This window comes from Ovis canadensis, chromosome 2, assembly GCF_042477335.2.
Source record: "Ovis canadensis isolate MfBH-ARS-UI-01 breed Bighorn chromosome 2, ARS-UI_OviCan_v2, whole genome shotgun sequence".
NCBI classification, from domain to species: domain Eukaryota; kingdom Metazoa; phylum Chordata; class Mammalia; order Artiodactyla; family Bovidae; genus Ovis; species Ovis canadensis.
Genome location: NC_091246.1, coordinates 113158150 through 113179017, shown reverse-complemented (window position 1 = coordinate 113179017; position 20868 = coordinate 113158150). Strand labels below are relative to the sequence as shown.

Sequence of the window (20868 nt, the reverse complement as noted above, 5' to 3'; positions counted from 1 at the left end):
TTAACAGTTATAAAGGGAAAAACTCATACTTAATCATACTTCTCAGGTTTTCAAAGTCCTACTCAAAAATTTTTTCACTAGCAATTTTTATCTTTATGAAATTGAAATATATGGCAGACATTGTTATATGACTAGCAATAAGTTGTGTTAGAGTTCTCCAGAGAAATAAGACCAATGGAATATTTGTATAAAGAGGCTTACTTTAAGGAATTGGCTCACATGATTGTGGGGCTAGCAAGTCTGAAATATGTAGGACAGGCTAGAAATTTGGCCAGAGTTGATGTTACAGTCCTGAGGATGCTACAGTCTGAGGCAGAATTTTTTCCTCTGGAAACCTCAGATTTTCCTCATAAGGCCTTCAACTGACTTAAATGAAACTCCCATATTATTGAGGGTACTACCCTTTACTTTGGTTTCCCTGGTGGCTGGCTTGTTGGTAAAAAATTTGCCTGCCAATGCAGGAGACATGGGTTCAATCCCTGGGTTGGGAAGAGCCCCTGGAGGTGGAAATGGCAACCCATTCCAGTGTTCTTACCTGGGAAGTCCCATGGATAGAGGAACCTGGCGGGTTATAGCCCATGGGGTCACAAAGAGTTGGACATGACCTAGCAACTAAACAAAAATACCCTTCAAAGCCATTTAATTGTAGATGTTAGACCACATCAACAAATTAGCTTCATGACAACACCCATGCTAGTGTTTGACTAAATAACTGGGTACTATAGCCTAGCCAAACTGACACATAAAACTAACCACTAAAGTAGTTTTGGCTACACTTCATTGGAAGTATAACCAGGCTGAGATGCTGTGGTTTGACTTAGTAGATGAAGTCAAGTTATTACTGCTGGATTTAATATAACCAGATGGACTGACTAATAATATTATTCATGAAGACAGTTGGTCTGATTGCCCAGTGTCCACCTTGAAACTTCTTTTAGCTTTCTTCTTTAGCTCATTTTATACATATTTAAAAACTAGATATCTTCATCAGTGTCCCAAACTAACTAAAACTAAGTTGGCTGGATGTCCAGGATTGGTATATAGCTGGGTCAATCAGTATGAACAAAGTGCCTCTAAAGCATGCTGCTTTATTCTTGTCTAGCTTTAACATCACAGCAAGAGGCTGAAAGAGGGGGAAAGTGGAAGACCCAGCAATCCATCCCAGGGCTTGACCACAAGGATTCACATGGAATGCTTCTTCTCAGTCTAGACTGGATGGTTAAGTCTGATCAAGGACATGGTCATGTAGAGCCTCTGCCTGAACACTCATACAGGGACATTTAAGATGTCAAGAGTTTATCTGAGCCTAGGAATTACTGCCAAACTGTCTCATCCTGCAATGTCATGAATTAAATCATCAACCATTGCATAGCACAAACACACAGAGAAATTGTTGACTGATGTCTCTAAGAATTAAAAAATAAAAAACAAGATACCTTTAAAGTCCCCTTTTAGCTATTCTTCAGTATTACTAAATACAGAAGTGTTTTTCATACACACACATACACAATCTTGCTTCCTTAATTTGGACAGGAAGTTGGATAAAAACTATCCTTTTAATTATCTGTAAACAATATTGTAAAGCAAACTGCTTGAGAGAGATGACTTCATAAATTTTAAATATCATTTTATAACAGACTGGTAATTTATACATTTATTGAAATGTGCTTAAGAGAATTCACCAGTAGGTAAAGTCTAGTACTTTGTGTGCTTCAGGACAGAGACACTAAAATGTTAGTAAGAAAAATAGTGTGATAATTGATTTGAATTATGGGCCGGGTTAATCTCAGGTCTTAGGGCCACCTCAGCCTGAGCTGAATCCTGGTTCTACTGCTTATGAGCCCTGAGCCTTAGGCTAGTTACTTACTTACCCTAGTAGTACCCTTCTCATAGGGTAAGACACTTGTGTGAAAGCCATAGAACAGATTGGCATATAGATGTGCTGTTATTTTTTCTTGGAATCAATTTGAAGTAATGGCCCTATTACTTCTAAGATTAAGGGAAAACCTGTGAAAACAGTCTGTTTCTTTATATTTTAATTAAAATTTTGTTTCAGTGGATCTTCCCTATATCCATCTCCTTTTCTCCCTTAATCAAAAGAAAACATTTCAGCCCTCTTGCCCGTATTGGTCTCTCCCAGAAGTTTCAGAATTACTAGCTGTTCTTAGACCTTCCTCATGCTTTGCAAATCACCTTTCCTAGATTTTAGTGTGTCATATTTGTCATTTGTCCTATAAAACTGATTGTTGTGCGTCCTGGAAAGAAAAGCTGTGTACTGTGTAGGGTATAATGTATCCTAGGTCTGAAAGGTGCTTCTTGTTTTAGGACTATTTTTTATGTGAAAAATTTGCATTTGTCAGTTATATAAATAAAAACAATCCCATCAGTGTGAAAATTTCTCTTTGATCTCCTTTTAAAAAATGAAAGAGATGAAAGTCATTATTAGTAAAATACTGTATGCAAAATCAAAGTGAATGATATAATTTGGGGGTAATCTATGTCTATATGTTCTGCGTCCTTGTGGCTTACAAAGGATGTCATAAGATGTGAACTTTTTCATTGAAAAATTAAAGTTTTCAAAAGCAGTTAAATGACTATATCTTATTTTTCATGGGTACCATTTTTCTCATACTGAGTTACAGAGTTAATTAAAATATTTGAAGGAAACAAAACAAAATTTTTAGTTTTAAAACTTTAACAGTATTGACACATTTATTTAGTCAAATATTTGTCAGCTGCTTATGTTAAGGACACCTTATGCTTAATACTTTTATGATAGCTGTATAAAGTATAAAATTCATGTATTTTTGCTTCAAGTGAGTTGTAATTGCCATTCTTTATATGCTTTAAAAAGTTTATAGATAATTGTATTTAATTCAACAATAAGCTTTAATTGCTATTTTGTCAAATTAGAGCCTGTAAGGCCATGTCTACCATTATGGCAGAAAGAGAAAAGGAACTAAAGACTCTTTTGATGCAAATGAAAGAGGAGAGTGAAAAAGCTGGCTTAAAGCTCAACATTCAAAAAACTAAGATCATGGCGTCTGGTCCCATCACTTCATGGCAAATAGATGGGGAAACAATGGAAACAGTGAGAGACTTTCTTTTCTTGGGCTTCAAAATTACTGCAGATGGTGAATGCAGCCATGAAATTAAAAGACTTTTGGTCCTTGGAAGAAAAGCTATGACTAACCTAGACAGCATATTAAAAAGCAGAGACATCACTTTGCCAACAAAGGTCCATCTAGTCAAAGCTGTGGTTTTTCCAGTAGTCATGTATGGATGTGAGAGTTGGACTATAAAGAAAGCTGAGAGCTGAAGAACTGATGCCTTTAAACTGTGGTGTTGGAGAAGACTCTTGAGAGTCCCTTGGACTGCCAGGAGATCAAACCAGTCAATCCTAAAGGAAATCAGTCCTGAATATTCATTGGAAGGACTGATGCTGAAGCTGAAACACCAATACTTTGGCCACCTGATGCAGGGGACTGACTCACTGGAAAAGACCCTGAAAGATTGAAGGCAGTAGTCAGGAGAAGGGGATGGCAGAGGATGAGATGGTTGGATGGCATAACCAACTCAGTGGATGTGAGTTTGAGCAAGCACTGGGAATTGGTGATAGACACAGAAGCCTGGTGTGCTGCAGTCCAGAGGGTCACAAAGAGTCGGACACGACTGAGCAAATGAAGTGAACTGAAGGCCATGTTAGGATTACTGACCAGTTAATTATGCCACCTTAAAAATCTACTGGACTGGGAAGCTCATTTACAAAACTGACATACTAATTCTTGGTCCACACTGGACTCTGCACACCATGTTTTATCCAGTAGTCACTGAACCCTGATAGCATGGCTTAGCACATTCAGCCTTTGTTACTTCCAGATTTCTTATTTGCAGAATCTGCCTACTCACTAAATTCACCTGCAACCTCTGAGTCAGGACAGTGCTTTCATGTTCATGCATGTGTGGCATGAGGAAGCAGTCTGAGTTGCCCAGCTGCATGTTTCCAGCTCAGGCTGGACAAAGGACACTCTTTGTTTCAGGTCTCATACTGTGAGCATGTCCATTTTGCAGTCCATTTAGTGCTATGCATCTTGCATTTTTGTTCCTTTTATTGACAATTTTCCCGTTTAAAATGACCAAGTGTTGTTAAGTGTTTCTTAGTGTAGGGGAGTGTTGATATACATTATGGAGAAAATACTGTGTTAGATAAGCCTCATTCAGACATGAGTCATAGTGCTGAGGCTGAGACTTCAGTGTTAATAAGTCAGCAGCCTACATATTAAATAAGTCATCTTTCAAGAGAAACACACATAAACCAAGGTTATATATTGATCAGTTAATTAAAATATGTGACCAGAGAATGGTGGGAATACAACCTTCTGTTTCCTCTACAACAGCAGTTCCAGATTCTCTTAATTCGGTGTTCGTGGAAAACTTACAGAACATAACCAGTGTAGATAATGAGAGCTAACTATATTTATGCTAAAGGCTAAGATTTTGATGTCACTCTGGTGTTGTTGTTGTTTGCCCATGCTTTGTGGCATGTGGTATCTTAGTTCTCAGACCAGGGATCAAACCTGTGTCCGCTGCATTCGGAGTGTGGCGCCTTAACCACTGGACCACCAGGGAAGTTCCAGCCTGGTTTTAATCTTTAAATATTTTCTCATTTGCAAATCGTGCTCTTCCTCTTTAGGGCTGCGGCAGTACTTGCCCAGTCAAGGTACAGATATCCCTCTCAATCTGCTGTTCTAATAATGTGTCATGATAGGATCTAGGATGGACTGGGTGATGAAGAAGTAATTCTGAAACAGCAGAAAGTCTTTGATTTTTGAGAAATACAAGTTTTCCAAAGAGGCAAGTATTTTATTAGATTGTATTTCAGCATCATAATAAATGTAGGTTCTCCCAGAGGCTATTTTGAGTATCTATTGTCACTGAGAATTATTTTTAAAAAATATAATGATCTTTTAATGATTGAAAGATTGAGGTCAGGAGGAGAAGGGGGTGACAGAGGATGAGATAGTTGAATGGCATCATCTTTTCAATGGACATGAGTTTGAGCAAACTCTGGAGATGGTGTAAAACAGGGGAGCCTGGTGGGCTGCAGTCCATGGGGTCACAAAGAGTCAGACACTACTGAGCAACTGAACAACAGTTGTCACTGAGCATTATTTTAAAATAATAATTACTTAATAGATTAAATTACAATTGAAATCCAGAATCTAGATAATAGTATCTTTTTTTTTTTTTTGTAAAAACTGCATTATTTTAAATAAAACTTTAATTCTTGGCCTTCTCATGTCCTTTGTTTTAATGGCATGCATTCCATATCTTATTGTATGAAATATAAAATCAGAACTGTCCAAAAAATTTTCCAGGGTTCTTTGTGTTTAGATTTTGTTACTGTTTTTGAGATGATTCTTATTTCTATTCTTTTGGCCTCTTAAATTTATTACCATGTTTTTCTTGACCAGTTCTATACTACCCAAGAACTCAGGTATTTGATATTTTTAGAGGATTTTAAAGCAACGTAAAAGATTTGCTTTTCTAAATTTATAAAACTGATGTTGCAGGGCATGAATTTCAGCCCTGCTTCTGCAGTTGTTTGGCTCTGCAGTTAAAGAGATCATTTAACTCTTTTGATGCAAAAACAGACCAAATGCTAGAAATCCAATGTGTCTTATAAATTGCACAGTTTGATGCCTTGTTGTTCAGTCACTCAGTCTTGTCCAACTCTTTGCAATCCCATGGACTGCAGCATACCAGACCTCCCTGTCCATCAGCATCTCCCTGAGCTTGCTCAAACTCATGTCCATTGAGTCAGTGATATCATCCAACTATCTAGTCCTCTGTCGTCCCCTTCTCCTCCCGCCTTCAATCTTTCCCAGCATCAGGGTCTTTTCTAATGAGTCAGCTCTTCCCATCAGGTGGCCAGAGTATTGGAGCTTCAGCTTCAGCGTCAGTTCCTCCATTGAATATTCAGGATTGATTTCCTTTAGGATTGATTGGTTTGATCTCCTTGCAGTCCAGGGGACTCTCAAGAGTCTTCTCCAGCACCACAGTTCAAAAGCATCACTTCTTCAGTGCTCAGCCTTCATTAGGGTCCAACTCTCACATGCATACATGACTACTGGGAAAACCATAGCTTTGAATGTAAGGACCTTTGTTGGCAAAGTAATGTCTCTGCTTTTTAATATGTTGTCTAGTTTTGTCATAGCTTTTCTTCCAAGGATACGCATAGATTAATAATAATTAATAATAATAAATAAATAATAAATAATATTAATAATAAATTAATAATAATTAATTTATTTCAGAGGAGTCAAATGCTTTTCTCCTAAGCTTACCTCCCCTCCACTGAGTCTTAGTCTTACCTCCCCCTTGCTTCGGTTTACCTGTCTCCTGGCCCATTGTCTCTGGGTTTACTAGTGGCTGATAGCGGATTAGAATCCTGTTGTTTCTCTTCTCAGCCTTAGAAACATGAGTTGATTTCCTCATAAAAGTTCTATTCAGGTTACCAAACTTCTTTGCAAACCTTTATCACCAGACTGTGTGGTAGGTACCAAGGGTACAGAGATGAAAGAAGATCATTCCTCTAACCTTAATCTCAATTTCTAATCTAATAAAGAAGATAGACAAGTAACAAGTAATTGTAATAGTGTATTATAGTTACAATAGAAGAGATATGTGCCAGAGTGGAGACAGGAGTTATTTGTTTTGCACCCCTCAGAAACGAGTGTGATTAATTCTGTTTGAGTAGCTAAGAAAATAGAGGAAGAGGTACTCCTGGCCCAGAGTTGAAAAGAATGACTAGTAGTTTACCAGGTCCAAGTGTGGAAAATGCCTACAAGCACAGCAAGGGCCTTGCAAATGCCCATTTGCACAAAGGAATGTAGTATGTTCAGAAAACTAAGAAGTATTGCATATAGCCAAAACGTAGGATGTGTGCTAGGTACTACATTTTGAAGGATTCTATCTGTATGCTGTGCTGAAGGGTTTTTTTTAATATATTATGAAAATTCAGATATACAAAAGGAGATAAGATAATAAACACCCATGTACTCATCATCTAGTTTCATTATTTATCAACATCTCCCCGCTTTTATCTCATCTATCTTGGTTTTCCACCACTCATTTTTAATTTTACTATTTAAAAGCAGAGTTCAAACACTTGAAGAATTTCAATTCTGTACAGTTGGGATTTTAAACAGGGGATCAAAGAACTGAAGTCTGCAGCTCATCAAGGTTTCTCTTGGGATTATGTGGAGGACAGGTTGAAAGGAAGTAGAACCAAGGGCAGGGAACAGAGGATTTTTTTATTTAAATCCAGACAAGAAATGCTGAAATGCATCACAGCTGGGGATAGACCAAGAGAGGTCATTATAAGAGAATGGTCTGAAAAATCACCTTGGGGAGCAAAGGAATGATGGGGAAGGTCTGGACAGCTTCTTAGCCAAGATAGGAAGTGTGGGTGTTTGGTCAGGTTTATAGGGAACAGTGTTCATGTTAAATGTCCAAGTAGGAAAGTCCATTTGACTATAGACACAGAACTCAGAAGAGAGATTGGAAAACTATTCATAATGTAGGTGGTGGTGGCCATGCATATAGGCATAGCATCTAAAGGGAGGACAGTGGCACCAACAGAGTCTGAGAGGCAAGCCTGTGGCCACCTCAGGGGGCCCTGACATCAAAAACGAAATTGATATGGAAGTGGTCAGCCAGCAGAGTGACTAGCAAATTATGAGGAAGTGATAAATGTGAGGTTTTTTTACTTTCTTTGCTTATGTGTGGTGGTGCTCTTGCCTCCCTTTAGCCTCAACTCTTGTGCAACTTTTCATTATCTCTATCCTAAATTCATGGGAAATAGATGGGAAAACAGTGGAAACAGTGTCAGACTTTTATTTTTTGGGGCTCCAAAATCACTGCAGATAGTGACTGCAGCCATGAAATTAAAAGACGCTTACTCCTTGGAAGAAAAGTTATGACCAACCTAGATAGCATATTCAAAAGCAGAGATATTACTTTGCCGACTAAGGTCCATCTAGTCAAGGCTATGGTTTTTCCAGTGGTCATGTATGGATGTGAGAGTTGGACTATGAAGAAAGCTGAGCGCTGAAGAATTGATGCTTTTGAACTGTGGTGTTGGAGAAGACTCTTGAGAGTCCCTTGGACTGCAAGGAGATCCAACCAGTCCATTCTGAAGGAGATCAGCCCTGGGATTTCTTTGGAAGGAATGATACTAAAGCTGAAACTCCAATACTTTGGCCACCTCATGCGAAGAGTTGACTCATTGGAAAAGACTCTGATGCTGGGAGGGACTGGGGGCAGGAGAAGAAGAGGATGACAGAGGATGAGATGGCTGGATGGCATCACTGACTTGATGAATGTGAATCTGAGTGAACTCCGGGAGTTGGTGATGGACAGGGAAGCCTGGCGTGCTGCGATTCATGGGGTCGCAAAGAGTCGGACACGACTGAGCGACTGAACTGAACTGAACTGATCCTAAATTCATCAGACAAATAGAATCTACTTCTTTTATGGACATTTAGTATATGCACATTCATCCTGTTTATCCCTATTAGCTTACAAGCCCTTTAAGAGCAGAAAGTACATATTCATCTGAGTGTCTTCCTTTCACCACTTAATTCAGAGCTTTGCACGTAATAGATATGCTGTATGTTTTTATAAAATGAATTAAGTGTCTGGGTTCTTCCCATACCTTTGGTGTGTGTTCACATTAAGGGCCAGCTATGAGTATATATATTTCATATCACCTCACTTTTCCAGTTTCACCCAGAAAACAAGCTTTTATCCTTTTCTTCCCTCTCAAATAGCATGCTTACAAATTTTGTTAGAATCTTTTTTTAAAAAAACAGGTTGTATTTAATGTTACAAATTATTCTGTTTCAGAGCCACTAAAATGAATTAGAGCATTTAGAAATTCATTTAGAAAATGAAAATTATAAGTAATTGGGGGAATCACATTATAAATTTGACCCTTGCTTCTGCTTTCTTCTCCAGGGTCTGCTCTCGTTTTTGAGTGCCCCACTCATAGGTGCACTGTCTGATGTGTGGGGAAGGAAGCCCTTTCTTCTTGTCACTGTCTTCTTCACCTGCTTCCCAATTCCACTGATGAGAATCAGTCCATGGTGAGTGACTAGGCCCTCCATCATGACTGTCTGTTTGGAGTCACATATGGACAATACATCTACAGTGCACTTTTCAACCTTTGCAGAGCAATTGTTCCTGTATTTTCATTTGAACTCTTTGCTAATACTGAAAACAAGTAGGCAGTTGCCATCATGCCCATTTTATAAATGAGGACATGAATGTCTAAGATAGTTACTTAGGTGAAGAAATAGAAATAAAAGGTGTCTCTAAGGGCAGTTGTTTTTGTCATGAGGTAAGTTACATGATTGGGTCCTGAGAGGGGGCAGTCTCTGTACTCACTCAGTTGTGGCTCATTTGACTTTGAAGATATGTTGTTTTTGTCAGCTCATGCAGCAATCCCCAAGCTTTTTGGCACCAGGAACCAGTTTCATGGAAGACAATTTTTTCACAGACAAGGAGGGGTGGGTGTGTGTTTCTGGTTGTAATGAGAGCATTGGGGAGCCATGGGGAACAGCAGGTGAAGCTTCTCTTGCTCACCTCTCACTGGGTGGCCCGCTTCCTAACAGGCCACAGTCCACTGCCTGGGGGTTGAAGACCCCTGTTCTAGGGCACTGACATGAACATAGTTTACATCAAAAGTCAAGAGTCCAACTTTCCTGATGGTCCAGTTGGAATTCTGTCTGCCAGTGCTCGGGACACGAATTTGATCCCTGGCCCAGGAAGATTCCACATGCCACTGGGCAAGTAGGCCAGTGTGCCACAGCTATTGAAGCCTCGTGCCCTAGAGCTGGTGCCCCACAATAAGCCACCGCAATGAGAAGCCCACCCACCACAACTCGTGAAAGCCTGCATCCAGCAACAAAGACCCAGTGCAGACAAAAATGAATTAATTTTTTAAAAGGGGGCAGGAGTCACTTTAGTGTGTACTGTATTATGTCCAGCAGCCTATTCTGAATCATAATGTGAATTTTAATTTGACCTTATTTTTTCATAATAAATAGGGAAAGAATAATTAGCATGTAATAACCAAAGTCATTTGGTTAATAAAAATGTGTTGAAATTTGTACCTGACTTGTAACTTAGTTTTTATTGAGCCCAAAGAATGAATGATATTTTGGTCAGAATTCCTGTTGCTGAGATGCTATTCCTATGTGAATAACACAGTTTAGAATGGAAGGGTCTTTTGTGTTTCAGTCATTTTGGGTTTAAATGCAACTGATAGATTTGGGGGATACTCAATGTGAATACTCTCGTTTGGTTATCTGATAGGAATTTTATGTCAATATTTGTCATGTTCTAAATGTGTTGAGTACCTATAAGGAATCATTTTGGTTCCTACCAGATAGATTTTTATAAAATACTTTTTGGTATTGATTCTTTCTGTTCAAGAACAAGTCCTACTTTTCTGATGCATTAGGTTTTTTGTCCTCTCAATATCTTACAATTTTTTTCTTTAGGATCTTAAAATGATTTTACCTCTTCTCTTCCAGTTGTCATGCAGCTGCTTCTATTGCTTGTATTGACTAATGCATAAAATAAAAATCTTTTATTATTGTTAAATAAAATTGATGATTATGGGCCTATCTTCCTCATGTATATGAAGGAAATTTTATGTTTCATCCTTGAATATCAAGCTAGCTTTTGGGTTGAAAAATACTAGTTCCTATTTTGTTTAGAGATTTTCTTTTTTAAAATCAAGGGAATATCAAGCTTTGATGCCATTAGTATCAGTGGAGATTATTTGAATTTTCTCCTTAAATCTGTTACCATGATTAATTATATTAATAGATTTCTAATATTGAAACATCATTACATCCTAGAATTAAAATACTACATTTTGTTCTATGAGATTCTGTTGGCTAATATTTTAACTAGATTTTTGTTAAGCATCTATTTTATATGGTAGAAATTTTTTGTCTTATATTAATTTTTAAAATGCTTCCTGCTTTTGTGTATATGTATTTTTCTCAGCTAAAACTCAGAAATTTAGAAAGTTTTAATTTCTGTTCTGGCTACCATTAAAACTAACTTTACTGCATACTCCTACTTTTTCTTTTTTTTAAACTGCATGTACTAACACCCCTTGAGCAATGACAATATTGGTATGTTTCTACTTCCTCTCCATCTTGATTATAATTTTATTAGTTGTCCTTTATATCTTTAAATATACATGTATTTTTACAATTTATATTTTGGTGTATAACCTTTACATAATATCGTTGGTTTTGATTATAAAAGTGTATATACACTACTTCTCTCATGAATGCTTAAAATAATCTTTTTATAGGTGGTATTTTGCAATGATTTCCATATCTGGAGTCTTCTCAGTCACGTTCTCTGTGATATTTGCGTATGTAGCTGATGTCACTCAGGAACATGAGCGAAGTACTGCTTATGGATGGGTAAGATAATAGATTATGGTTTTTAACCAGAGAAATAATAAACATTCTACTAAAAATTTACTAGAAAGTGAGCTTTTATTAAAATAGTGTTAATCATGTAAAGAAAATCCAAAACAGTTGAAATAAAAAAGGAGACTTGTGAGAAACTAAAAATAGCAAGGTAGAAATTGCTACTGAGTTATCCTTTGGTTTTAGTAGTGTTGGAAGATTGGCAGGATATGTGAGTTGTCACTTGCAAAGTTTTTTTAATTTGGTTTGATTTGTTTCTTGTTAGCTGATCTCTTGAGGAACCATAAACAATAAACAGTTGCTACAATCATAGATCTCTGTGCACCTAATTAGAACTGGAGAGGTGATAGAACCTCAGTTATGTTAATTTATTGTCACTGTATTGCAGGTTGTATGACTCAGACACTTATTTGGAATGTAGTACTACAGAAAAAGGACTACATTCATTCAGGAAATAATTGTTGAGTCAATAACAAAAGTTATAGGAGACATTTTTGGGAAAATTGAATATTAGAAAGTCACTTCTGATTTTCTTAGGCAAGATATTGCCATTGTGATTATGTAGGAGAAGAAAGACCTATGAAAGATGGCAGTCTGAAACCATTTACGTCAGAGTGTCACAACCTTGAGAAATATTTAAGTGGTTCAATGGGGGAAAGTGACAGCTGAGCATTTGTGGGCATGTGTTCAATGTCTGAACCTCTTGGGGTATGTGGGTATGAACAGGGAAAGTTTTCCCTTCTTCCCTTTTAGGTTCTTTGAGTTAAGGGAGTGAAAGTCGCTCAGTTGTGTCCAGCTCTTTGCAACTCCATGGACTATACAGTCCACTGAATTCTCCAGGCCAGAATACTGGAGTGGGGTAACCTTTCCCTTCTCCAGGGGATCTTCCCAACCCAGGGATCAAACCCAGTTCTCCCGCATTGCAGGCGAATTCTTTACCAGCTGAGCCACAAGGGAAGAGTGAGCAAAATAATTTAATTGACATAAAGTTGGGGAGAACCTGTAGAACAAAATGGCAACCCACTCCAGTATTATTACCTGGGGAATCCTGAGGAGCCTGGTGGGCTACAGTCCATGGAGTTGCAAGAGTGAGACACGATTTAGCAACTAAAACCAAAGATAGATTAATAGGAGAAAAAAAATTTAATTTCATATGTGTGGGAGTCTCACAAAGATGTGAAAGGCTCAAGAACTGTCAGTGGATGAGGCTTATATACCATCCTGAGCTAAGGAGAAAGACTATAGGGGTCTGGGACTTCAAAGGGGAGGAACATAATTCACAGGAAGACAAGGAGAGCAAATCAGATGTTTGCTATTACATGTAGGTAAGTCTTTCTAATATTAAAAATTTATCTTTAGTACTTAGTATCTTTATCATAATATTATCTTTTAATACAAAAAGTTATCTTTAGTATTTAGTATCTAATGTAAAAAGTTATCTAGTATTTACCAGTATTTCTTGGTATAGGCCTCCTTTCTAAGCTCTTTCAGGTTGTTATCAGCTAAGTTCAGTCACTCAGTCGTGTCTGACTCTTAGACCCTATGGACTGCAGTAGGCTATTCTGGGAAAGGTAAAAAGCTTTGCCTGAGTCTCCTGGGTCATAAATTGCCTTCTGCTTGAAACAATCCACATGCCAAAGTGGCACATTTTGGGGTAGCTTATTTTGCTCCCCTTTAGGGTACGTTTTGTTCTTCTTTCAACTCTCCTGTGTTTGAAATGTTTATAGTAAGAAGATGGAAGAAGAAAGGTGACCTGACTGGATTGTTGAATGGTTGGAGAGGGACTGAATGCCAGAAACTCAGGTTACTTCTCTCCTGAGTCTTATTCTTTCTGTTAAATTCCACTTCCTGAAAGACAGTAAGCAATCATTCAGTGTTGACTGAATGAATAATTGTATGGCTCAGTGATGGACATATATGCCAGTTACTGTTGTTCCACAAAACACAACAGTCATTTTTAGTTTGTTGACTTTAGACATCAGTAGTTTAAAAACTTCTCCAAGCCACTTGCCCTCTAGCTATTACTTGCTTCTCCATCCTTCCTTCTTCCTACCTCCCCTGAATGTTTCTCATGTCATGTCCTAAAACAGGACATCTCCTGAATGCTGTGGAGGAGGACAGAGGGAGAAACAGATAGGAAAGCTTCAAAGAAGGCAGGATGTTCAAGGTGGGCTTTTTAGGGGTGGTCAGCAGAGTTGAGGGGTGCCAGAAGCCTCATTTATCACACTTGTGAAGCTTTTCTCAACATTGCAGGAAACACTGTTCCTCTTTAGTTTTATTAGATTTTTGTTCTTTTGCCTTCATCAGAAAAATCCCTCACAAAGCTGCTGTGCTAAGCAGTAGTATTTAAGGAAGGATTTCAGAGAGAGAGAGTTCTGGAACCAAAGTGGTCATGACTTAGTTTCCCTGTCTCTAGCTCGGTTCTTCATCTGTAAAATGCCAGTTATAATAACGCCTGGTCATAGGTATGTTGAGAGAAGTTACTTAGAGGAGTGCCCTGCTGAAATATGCCCTCCAGGCCATAAGGCTGCCTGGACTGGATCATAGGACTCAGGGTTTGGCCAATGACTAACCTTTGCATTTAACTCTGTGTGTTAGATGTTGAGATGGCAAACCTGAAAAAAGAAAAAGAAAAAAAGTTTGCAAGCTATCTTACAGATACAGAATAATTAAAAATGTCCTTTTGACAAATACTGAGATATTTGTATGCTCCATGATCTTTAGTTCTTTACTCTTGGAATGCTATGTAATTAAGGGCAGGAGCTCTGTTTTCTTATTTTTCTAGCACATATAAATACTCAATAATTATTGAACCAGGAAATTCCTATTCCTCAAATTGGAGTTCTATGTACTTCCTTTTTTCCCCCAGAAATTTTTAACTTTTGGCTTTTATAATTTTGGTATAATACTAATTTCCAATACATTGTATTTTTACAGTCACTTGGGGGTTATGGATAAAGGAAGAATATCATTGGTTACCCAGGAGTCATAATTTCAGTCATAGTTAATGATTTCTGTAGTTGCTATTAAAATCCATTAGAAGTTTATATGACCAGCTTATAAATGTGCTTTTCATACCCAGTCTGGTTATAATTTGGAGGCTGTCCACTTAAGCTTCTGAATATTCAGACTACATTTCAAAATAAAGAGAGCCTTCTACATGCTTATATGGATTCAAGTTGTAAGTGTGATCAGCTGACTCAGTGGTCTTTGGTATTAGGATGTTGGGGGTGACAGCATAACAGAAACTCCTAGCCCAGGGATTTCTCTAATTACAAAGCTTTTGAGGTCTCCTTCAACAAATCTTTTTGCATTTTTGTTGTTGTTATATAGCTTTTTCTAAGACTGCCAGGGATTTCCACCCCCAGTTAGTGCTAATGAAATGGTGAAATGGTGCACAGTTTTGGAAGATGAAATCAAGCCTAGTTTCTGAGTAGTTTGTAGATTTTTTTATCAACCCTGCAAAAACTTTTTTGTTCCTTTCCTTCTATATCCCTGTTCCCTAATTACAGAAGATTAAAATATGTATGGTTTATTTGTGGGGAAGATTTTACAATTTTTTATTTCTAAATAAATCATTTTTTTGTTTGTGTAGCTTTCTAGAGTAAAGCTACAAGAATTAGAAAGTTATTCAAATTAGTTAATAACTTGTGAGCAAATTCTTAAAAGAAAATTACTTTTAATTCTTAAAAGTTGTATGCAATACAGTCCTTTTGTATTTTTAAAGTTAGAGAAGGATGGCTTTAGATATGCACCTGTGGGACCCTGGTTGGAAACAGGAATGTAAGTGCACACCCGCTGTAGATGCAACCCTGGGTGAGAGTGTTCTTTCTCCATAGGTCTCAGCCACTTTTGCAGCCAGTCTGGTTAGCAGCCCAGCCATTGGAGCGTACCTTTCTGCCAGTTATGGAGACAGCGTTGTTGTGCTAGTAGCCACAGTGGTAGCTCTTCTAGACATCTGCTTCATCTTGTTGGCTGTTCCGGAATCTTTGCCAGAGAAAATGAGACCTCTTTCCTGGGGAGCCCGGATTTCTTGGAAACAAGCAGACCCTTTTGCGGTAAATAAAAACATGAAAACACTTACTTTCCTAAATATCTTTCTAAACCATGCAAATAAAAGTGCATTTCTGCAGATTCAAGCATCCTAGCAGTTGCTGGTTTATTTTTTTCTCTAGTAAAAATAGAAAAAATTAATTGAAAATAAGGGACAGAGGTGAACTGTACACCAAGGAATATATAAAATTGATAATTCTTAAGATTTGGACATGACTGATTGACTGAACTGAAGTATGTGGTTACCATGAGAGACGAGATGCACTTTTGGTGCAACTTTTGGTCTACTCAGACATCCTGTGTAGAAAAGGGTGTAAAGATTTTGGGCAAAGGTATAATATTGAAAAAGTTGTTACTAGTCAGAGAATCTTGTCACTGACCCCATGCCTGGAGCACATTTATTTTTCTGCCAATTGTATGGGCAAATTATTAATATTTTAAAGAATAAATTTATGTGTAATGAAAACCATGTAATGTTTGTGGCTTTAAAGGAGTTATTATGAGTGAAAAGAGATGAGATTTTCCTAAAAGGTTCTGTAGCAGTGTGGGTTTTTTTATTTTTCAGAGTCTGTTCATAGTATGTCCAGGATCTGTTTCAGTATATGAACCAGTATTCATATGAGATGAGCAAAAATGTTTTTTTAAAAAAGAGAAAAGACTGTAATATATGAAATATATACCTTTGAAATTAGGACTTGTAATGTCCTTAGAGAGGTGGTAATTGATTTTATGTTAAGGCTCACTTCCTTTTTTAATCCATTCATCTTTTGTTATCCACCCTAAGAAATCAAAAAACAGTGACGCTAATATCCCAGAATATCAGTGACATCAGTATCTATTTGCTTTTTATGTTTCTGTTTCTGCTTATTTCTAGTCACTGAAGAAAGTTGGAAAAGATTCTACCATTTTGCTAATCTGCATCACTGTTTTTCTTTCATACCTTCCTGAAGCTGGACAGTATTCAAGTTTTTTTCTCTATCTCAGGCAGGTGAGTAAGGAATGCCGGAAAATCAGAGACTGGGATCGGTCTTGAAGTGTTTTATGGAAAAACCCCGGGTAACTCAGCTGGTAAGAATCCACCTGCTATGCAGGAGACCTCGGTTCAATTCCTGGGTTGGGAAGATCCCCTGAGGAGGGCATGGAAACCCACTCCAGTATTTGTGCATAGAGAATCCCCATGGACAGAAGAGCCTGGTGGACTACAGTCCATGGAGTCACAAAGAGTCAGACATGACTCAGCAGCTAAGCACACAGCCTGTAAGAAGAAAAAATGTGTTGACTTACTTCTAGTTGTAAACGTAGGTGCTGACATATAATTAGTAGTCAGGAGAACTCTAGTGCAATAATTTTTTAAAATAAAATGTTCACTGTGGGAAAAATTTCCTTGAGAATTACACAGAAATAATTAGTAGAAACAAAATTTATTAAATCTTCAATAATACTCATTAAATTTCAGAGAGGTAAAATTTATTTCAGAAGAACTGTGACCCCTGGGTCTGACTGATCACATTCAGTTTGCCTAGCCATCTACGGTAGGCCACTGTAGGAACTTTCCTGGCAGTCCAGTGGTTAAGATTCCATGCTTCCAGTGCAGATGATGTAGGTTCGGTCCCTGGTTGGGGAAGTAAGATCCCACATGTTGCAAACCACCCCCACCTGCCCCTGACACACTCCCCACTAAAAACAAAAACAAAAAAACACCACTGTGGACTTCAAGGTAGGTCATAGATAATGACCAAAGTAATCTTTTCTGTCTTCTGATTTTTCTCCCTTTAAAAGTTTATGCTTCACATTTTCCCCCAAAAGGCAGTTGACTTAAGGCAATTTTAAAAAGTTTGCTTTTCCAGCTGCTGTCTCAGGTCTCTTGGGTTGCTAAGGTCTGAACTGCCTTTCATTGTAATCCTGCCTTGGTCTGTCACTGATTTCACTGAAGTCCTTCTTCTAGTGGTTTACTCCACTTTGTCAGAGCAAGCCTCCCCCCTAAGATAAATTCCTCTATCTTTAGAGATATTTCAAATAAAATTTGTTAAGTTTGCCACTCATAGTTTTCCTGAGAGTTTGAGACTGTAGTATTTTATATGGTAGCACATTTAAGTAAAGCTTTTTTTTCAAGCAGTTCCTTTTTTGTTTTTCTCATTTATGGTTGGAGGATGCTGGAGATTTAGAGGGAAAAGTAGTGAGATACTGTGTTTTGTGTGTGTGTGTGTGTACGTGCTCAGTCAGTCTGTTATGTCCAACTCTTTGTGGCCCTGTGGACTATAACCTGCCAGGCTCTCTGCCCATGGAATTTTCCAGGCAAGAATACTGGAGTGGGGTTTTTCCTAACTCCAGGGAATCTTCCTGACCCAAGGATCAAACCCATGTTTCTTGCATCTCCCACACTGGCAGGTGGGTTCTTTACTACTAGCGCTCCCTGGGAAGCCCAGGTGTTAAATGTAGAAAATTACATATGCATCATTAAATGTACATGTAATGTGGAAAATAATGTAGGAAAAATGGGAAAGCCCAAGGAAGAAAGTAAAAAAAAAGTCTCCTTTCTTCACATGTATAGTTAACAACAGTGAATATTTTCTTCTGTATCCATTTTTCCTATCAGTTCAGTTCAGTCACTCAGTTGTATCTGACTCTTTGCGACCCCATGAATCACAGCACGCCAGGCCTCCCTGTTCATCACCAACTCCCAGAGTTCACTCAAACTCAAGTCCATCAAGTCGGTGATGCCATCCAGCCATCTCATCCTCTGTCATTGCCTTTTCCTCCTGCCCCCAATCCCTCCCAGCATCAGAGTCTTTTCCAATGAGTCAGCTCTTCACATGGGGTGGCCAAAGTACTGGAGTTTCAGGTTTAGCATCATTCCTTCCATAGAACACCCAGATCCCCTTGCAGTCCAAGGGACTCTCAAGAGTCTTCTCCAACACCGCAGTTCAAAAGCAGCAATTCTTCGGCACTCAGGTTTCTTCACAGTCCAGCTCTACATATGCTTATATCACCATCAACAACAACAGTTAAAACAAATCAGAATAATTCTGTTATTCTGTATTTATGCTCACTTTTTAGAGCTCACATATAATTAACACATATATTTTTAGTTTAAATTGTGTTTACTTATAAATCATCTATTTTATAAGAAATTTAATATCCAGTATATATTTAAAACTTTATTCAACAATAAAAAGACATATAACTCAACTAAAAAAGTAGGCAAAAGATTTTGAATACATATTTCTTCAAGGAAAATATACAAATGGCCAATAAGCACATGAGAGGATGGCTAACATCAATACCCATCAAGGAAACCAAACACACCTGGTAAGAAAGCTGTAATAAAAAAGAAACAACAACAACTTAGGATATGGAGAAATGGCAACCCTCATACATGCTGGTGGGAATGTAAAATGGGGTAGCTACTGTGGAAAAGAGCCTGGTGGTTCCTCAAAGTGTCCAGCATAGGGTTCCCAGCAAATCTATTTCTAGGTATATAGCCAAGAGAATTGAAAACACCTATCTGTACAAAAACACTTAACAAAAATTATTATTCGTATAGCCAAAAAGTAGAAGCAAAGTAGAAACAGCCAATCTGCCTATTAACTGATGAAATGGATCAACAAACATGATACATCTGTACAATGCAATGTTCAGGTTTTGTTTTTTTTTTGGCAATAGCAATGAAGCACTGATACATGCTACAAGATGGGTGAACTTTGAAAACGTTATGCTAAATGAAAGAACCCAGAACCATATATAGTGTGATTCCATTTATATGAAATGCTCCGAATAAATAAATTCAGAGAGACAGGAAGTAGATTACTGACTGGGTGTGGGAATGGGACTCCTGATGGGATACCATGTTTCTTTGAAGAGTAATGAGATCTTCTAAAATTGATCATGGTAATAATTGCCCAACTCTGTATTAATACTGTACTGTGCTATACTAGTTGCTCAGTTGTGTCCAACTCTTTGGTACCCCATGCACTGTAGCCCACCAGGCTCCTCTGTCCATGGGGATTCTCCAGGCAAGAATACTGGAGTGGGTTGCTGTGCTCTCCTCTAGGGGTTCTTCCCAACCCAGGGATCGAACCCAGGTCTCCCACATTGCAGGCAGATTCTTTACCATATAAGCCACCAGGGAAACCCATATCAATACTAAAACCATTGAATTGAATTGTGTGCTTGCAATGGGTGGATTGTATGGTATTTTTAATTCTACCTCAATAAAGATGTTTTAGAAATATATTTATTGGGGAATGAGCGGGGATGGACTAGGTTTTTAGGGTTAGTAGATACAAACTTTTACATATAGAATGAATGGACAACAAAGTCCTACTGTATAGCACAGTGTATATAGCACTCTGTATATTCAGTGTCCTGGGAAAAGAACATCAGAATGTATAGTATGTATAACTGAGTCACTTTGCTATATAGCACAAGTTAATACAACATTGTAAATCAACTGTACTTCAATTAAAAAATACATACATGGGCTTCCCTGGTGGCTCAACAGTAAGGACTCTCTGCAGTCCAGGAGACGTGGGTTCTATCCTGAGTTGGGAAGATCCCCTACAGAAGGAAATGGCAACCCACTCTGGTATTCTTGCCTGAGAAGTCCCATGGACAGAGGAGCCTGGTAAGCTACAGTCCACGGGGTTGCAAAAGTAAACATGACTTAGCAACTAAACCACCATAGATTCCATTTTTTTAAATTGCATTCAATTGGAGAGTGATAGGATAGTGTTAATGTCAGCAGCACTGGTTTGGGAACCAGAAGTTCTGGCTCTCTTTCATTAGCTAATTGTGTGATTTGAAGCAAGATAATCATTTATGAAATGTGAAGATTATTTACAATAATTTTTACAGTTTTTTTTCTGGATTTTATAGTTTCAATAGATGGCAAACTAACTTTAAAAACTTGATGTTTAAAACTTAAAATTTCAGGCATTTCATAGCTGCTCTTAAGCTTAAGAGGCTTAGACATCATTGCTAGCTAACTTTGGCTGCTCATTGGAATAACCATGGGAGCTTTTTAAAACATACCTGTGTCTGGGCCCAGAGAGTCTGATTTAATTGATACCAAGTGAGTTCCAGCATCTCTTTTCTCCCCTCTCCCTTTCTCGGTTGCCCACATGATTTTAATATGCAACCAAAGTTGAGAACCATTTAACTTTCCAAGTGAATATATTCTGTGTTGATAGCATCAAAAATCAAATTTTTCTTTTCTTCATTTTTTTCCCTAGTAGTGGATAATGTTACATAGCTCTTGGTGGATTGTAGTGGGGAAAGCATATGAAAACAGTAG

The 20868-nt window shown here is 37.9% G+C and overlaps 1 protein-coding gene across 2 annotated transcripts in view; it reads left to right on the top strand.

Annotated features, from left to right (window-relative positions):
- MFSD14B (major facilitator superfamily domain containing 14B) overlaps window positions 1-20868 on the top strand; it is a 118686-nt gene that overhangs the window by 79669 nt on the left and 18149 nt on the right. For both annotated transcript variants that reach the window (XM_069576802.1, XM_069576803.1), the window contains exons 4-7: window positions 9022-9149; window positions 11399-11513; window positions 15362-15580; window positions 16450-16563. In XM_069576802.1, coding sequence (XP_069432903.1) covers window positions 9022-9149; window positions 11399-11513; window positions 15362-15580; window positions 16450-16563 — 576 coding nt within the window. The remainder of the gene's footprint in view (window positions 1-9021; window positions 9150-11398; window positions 11514-15361; window positions 15581-16449; window positions 16564-20868) is intronic.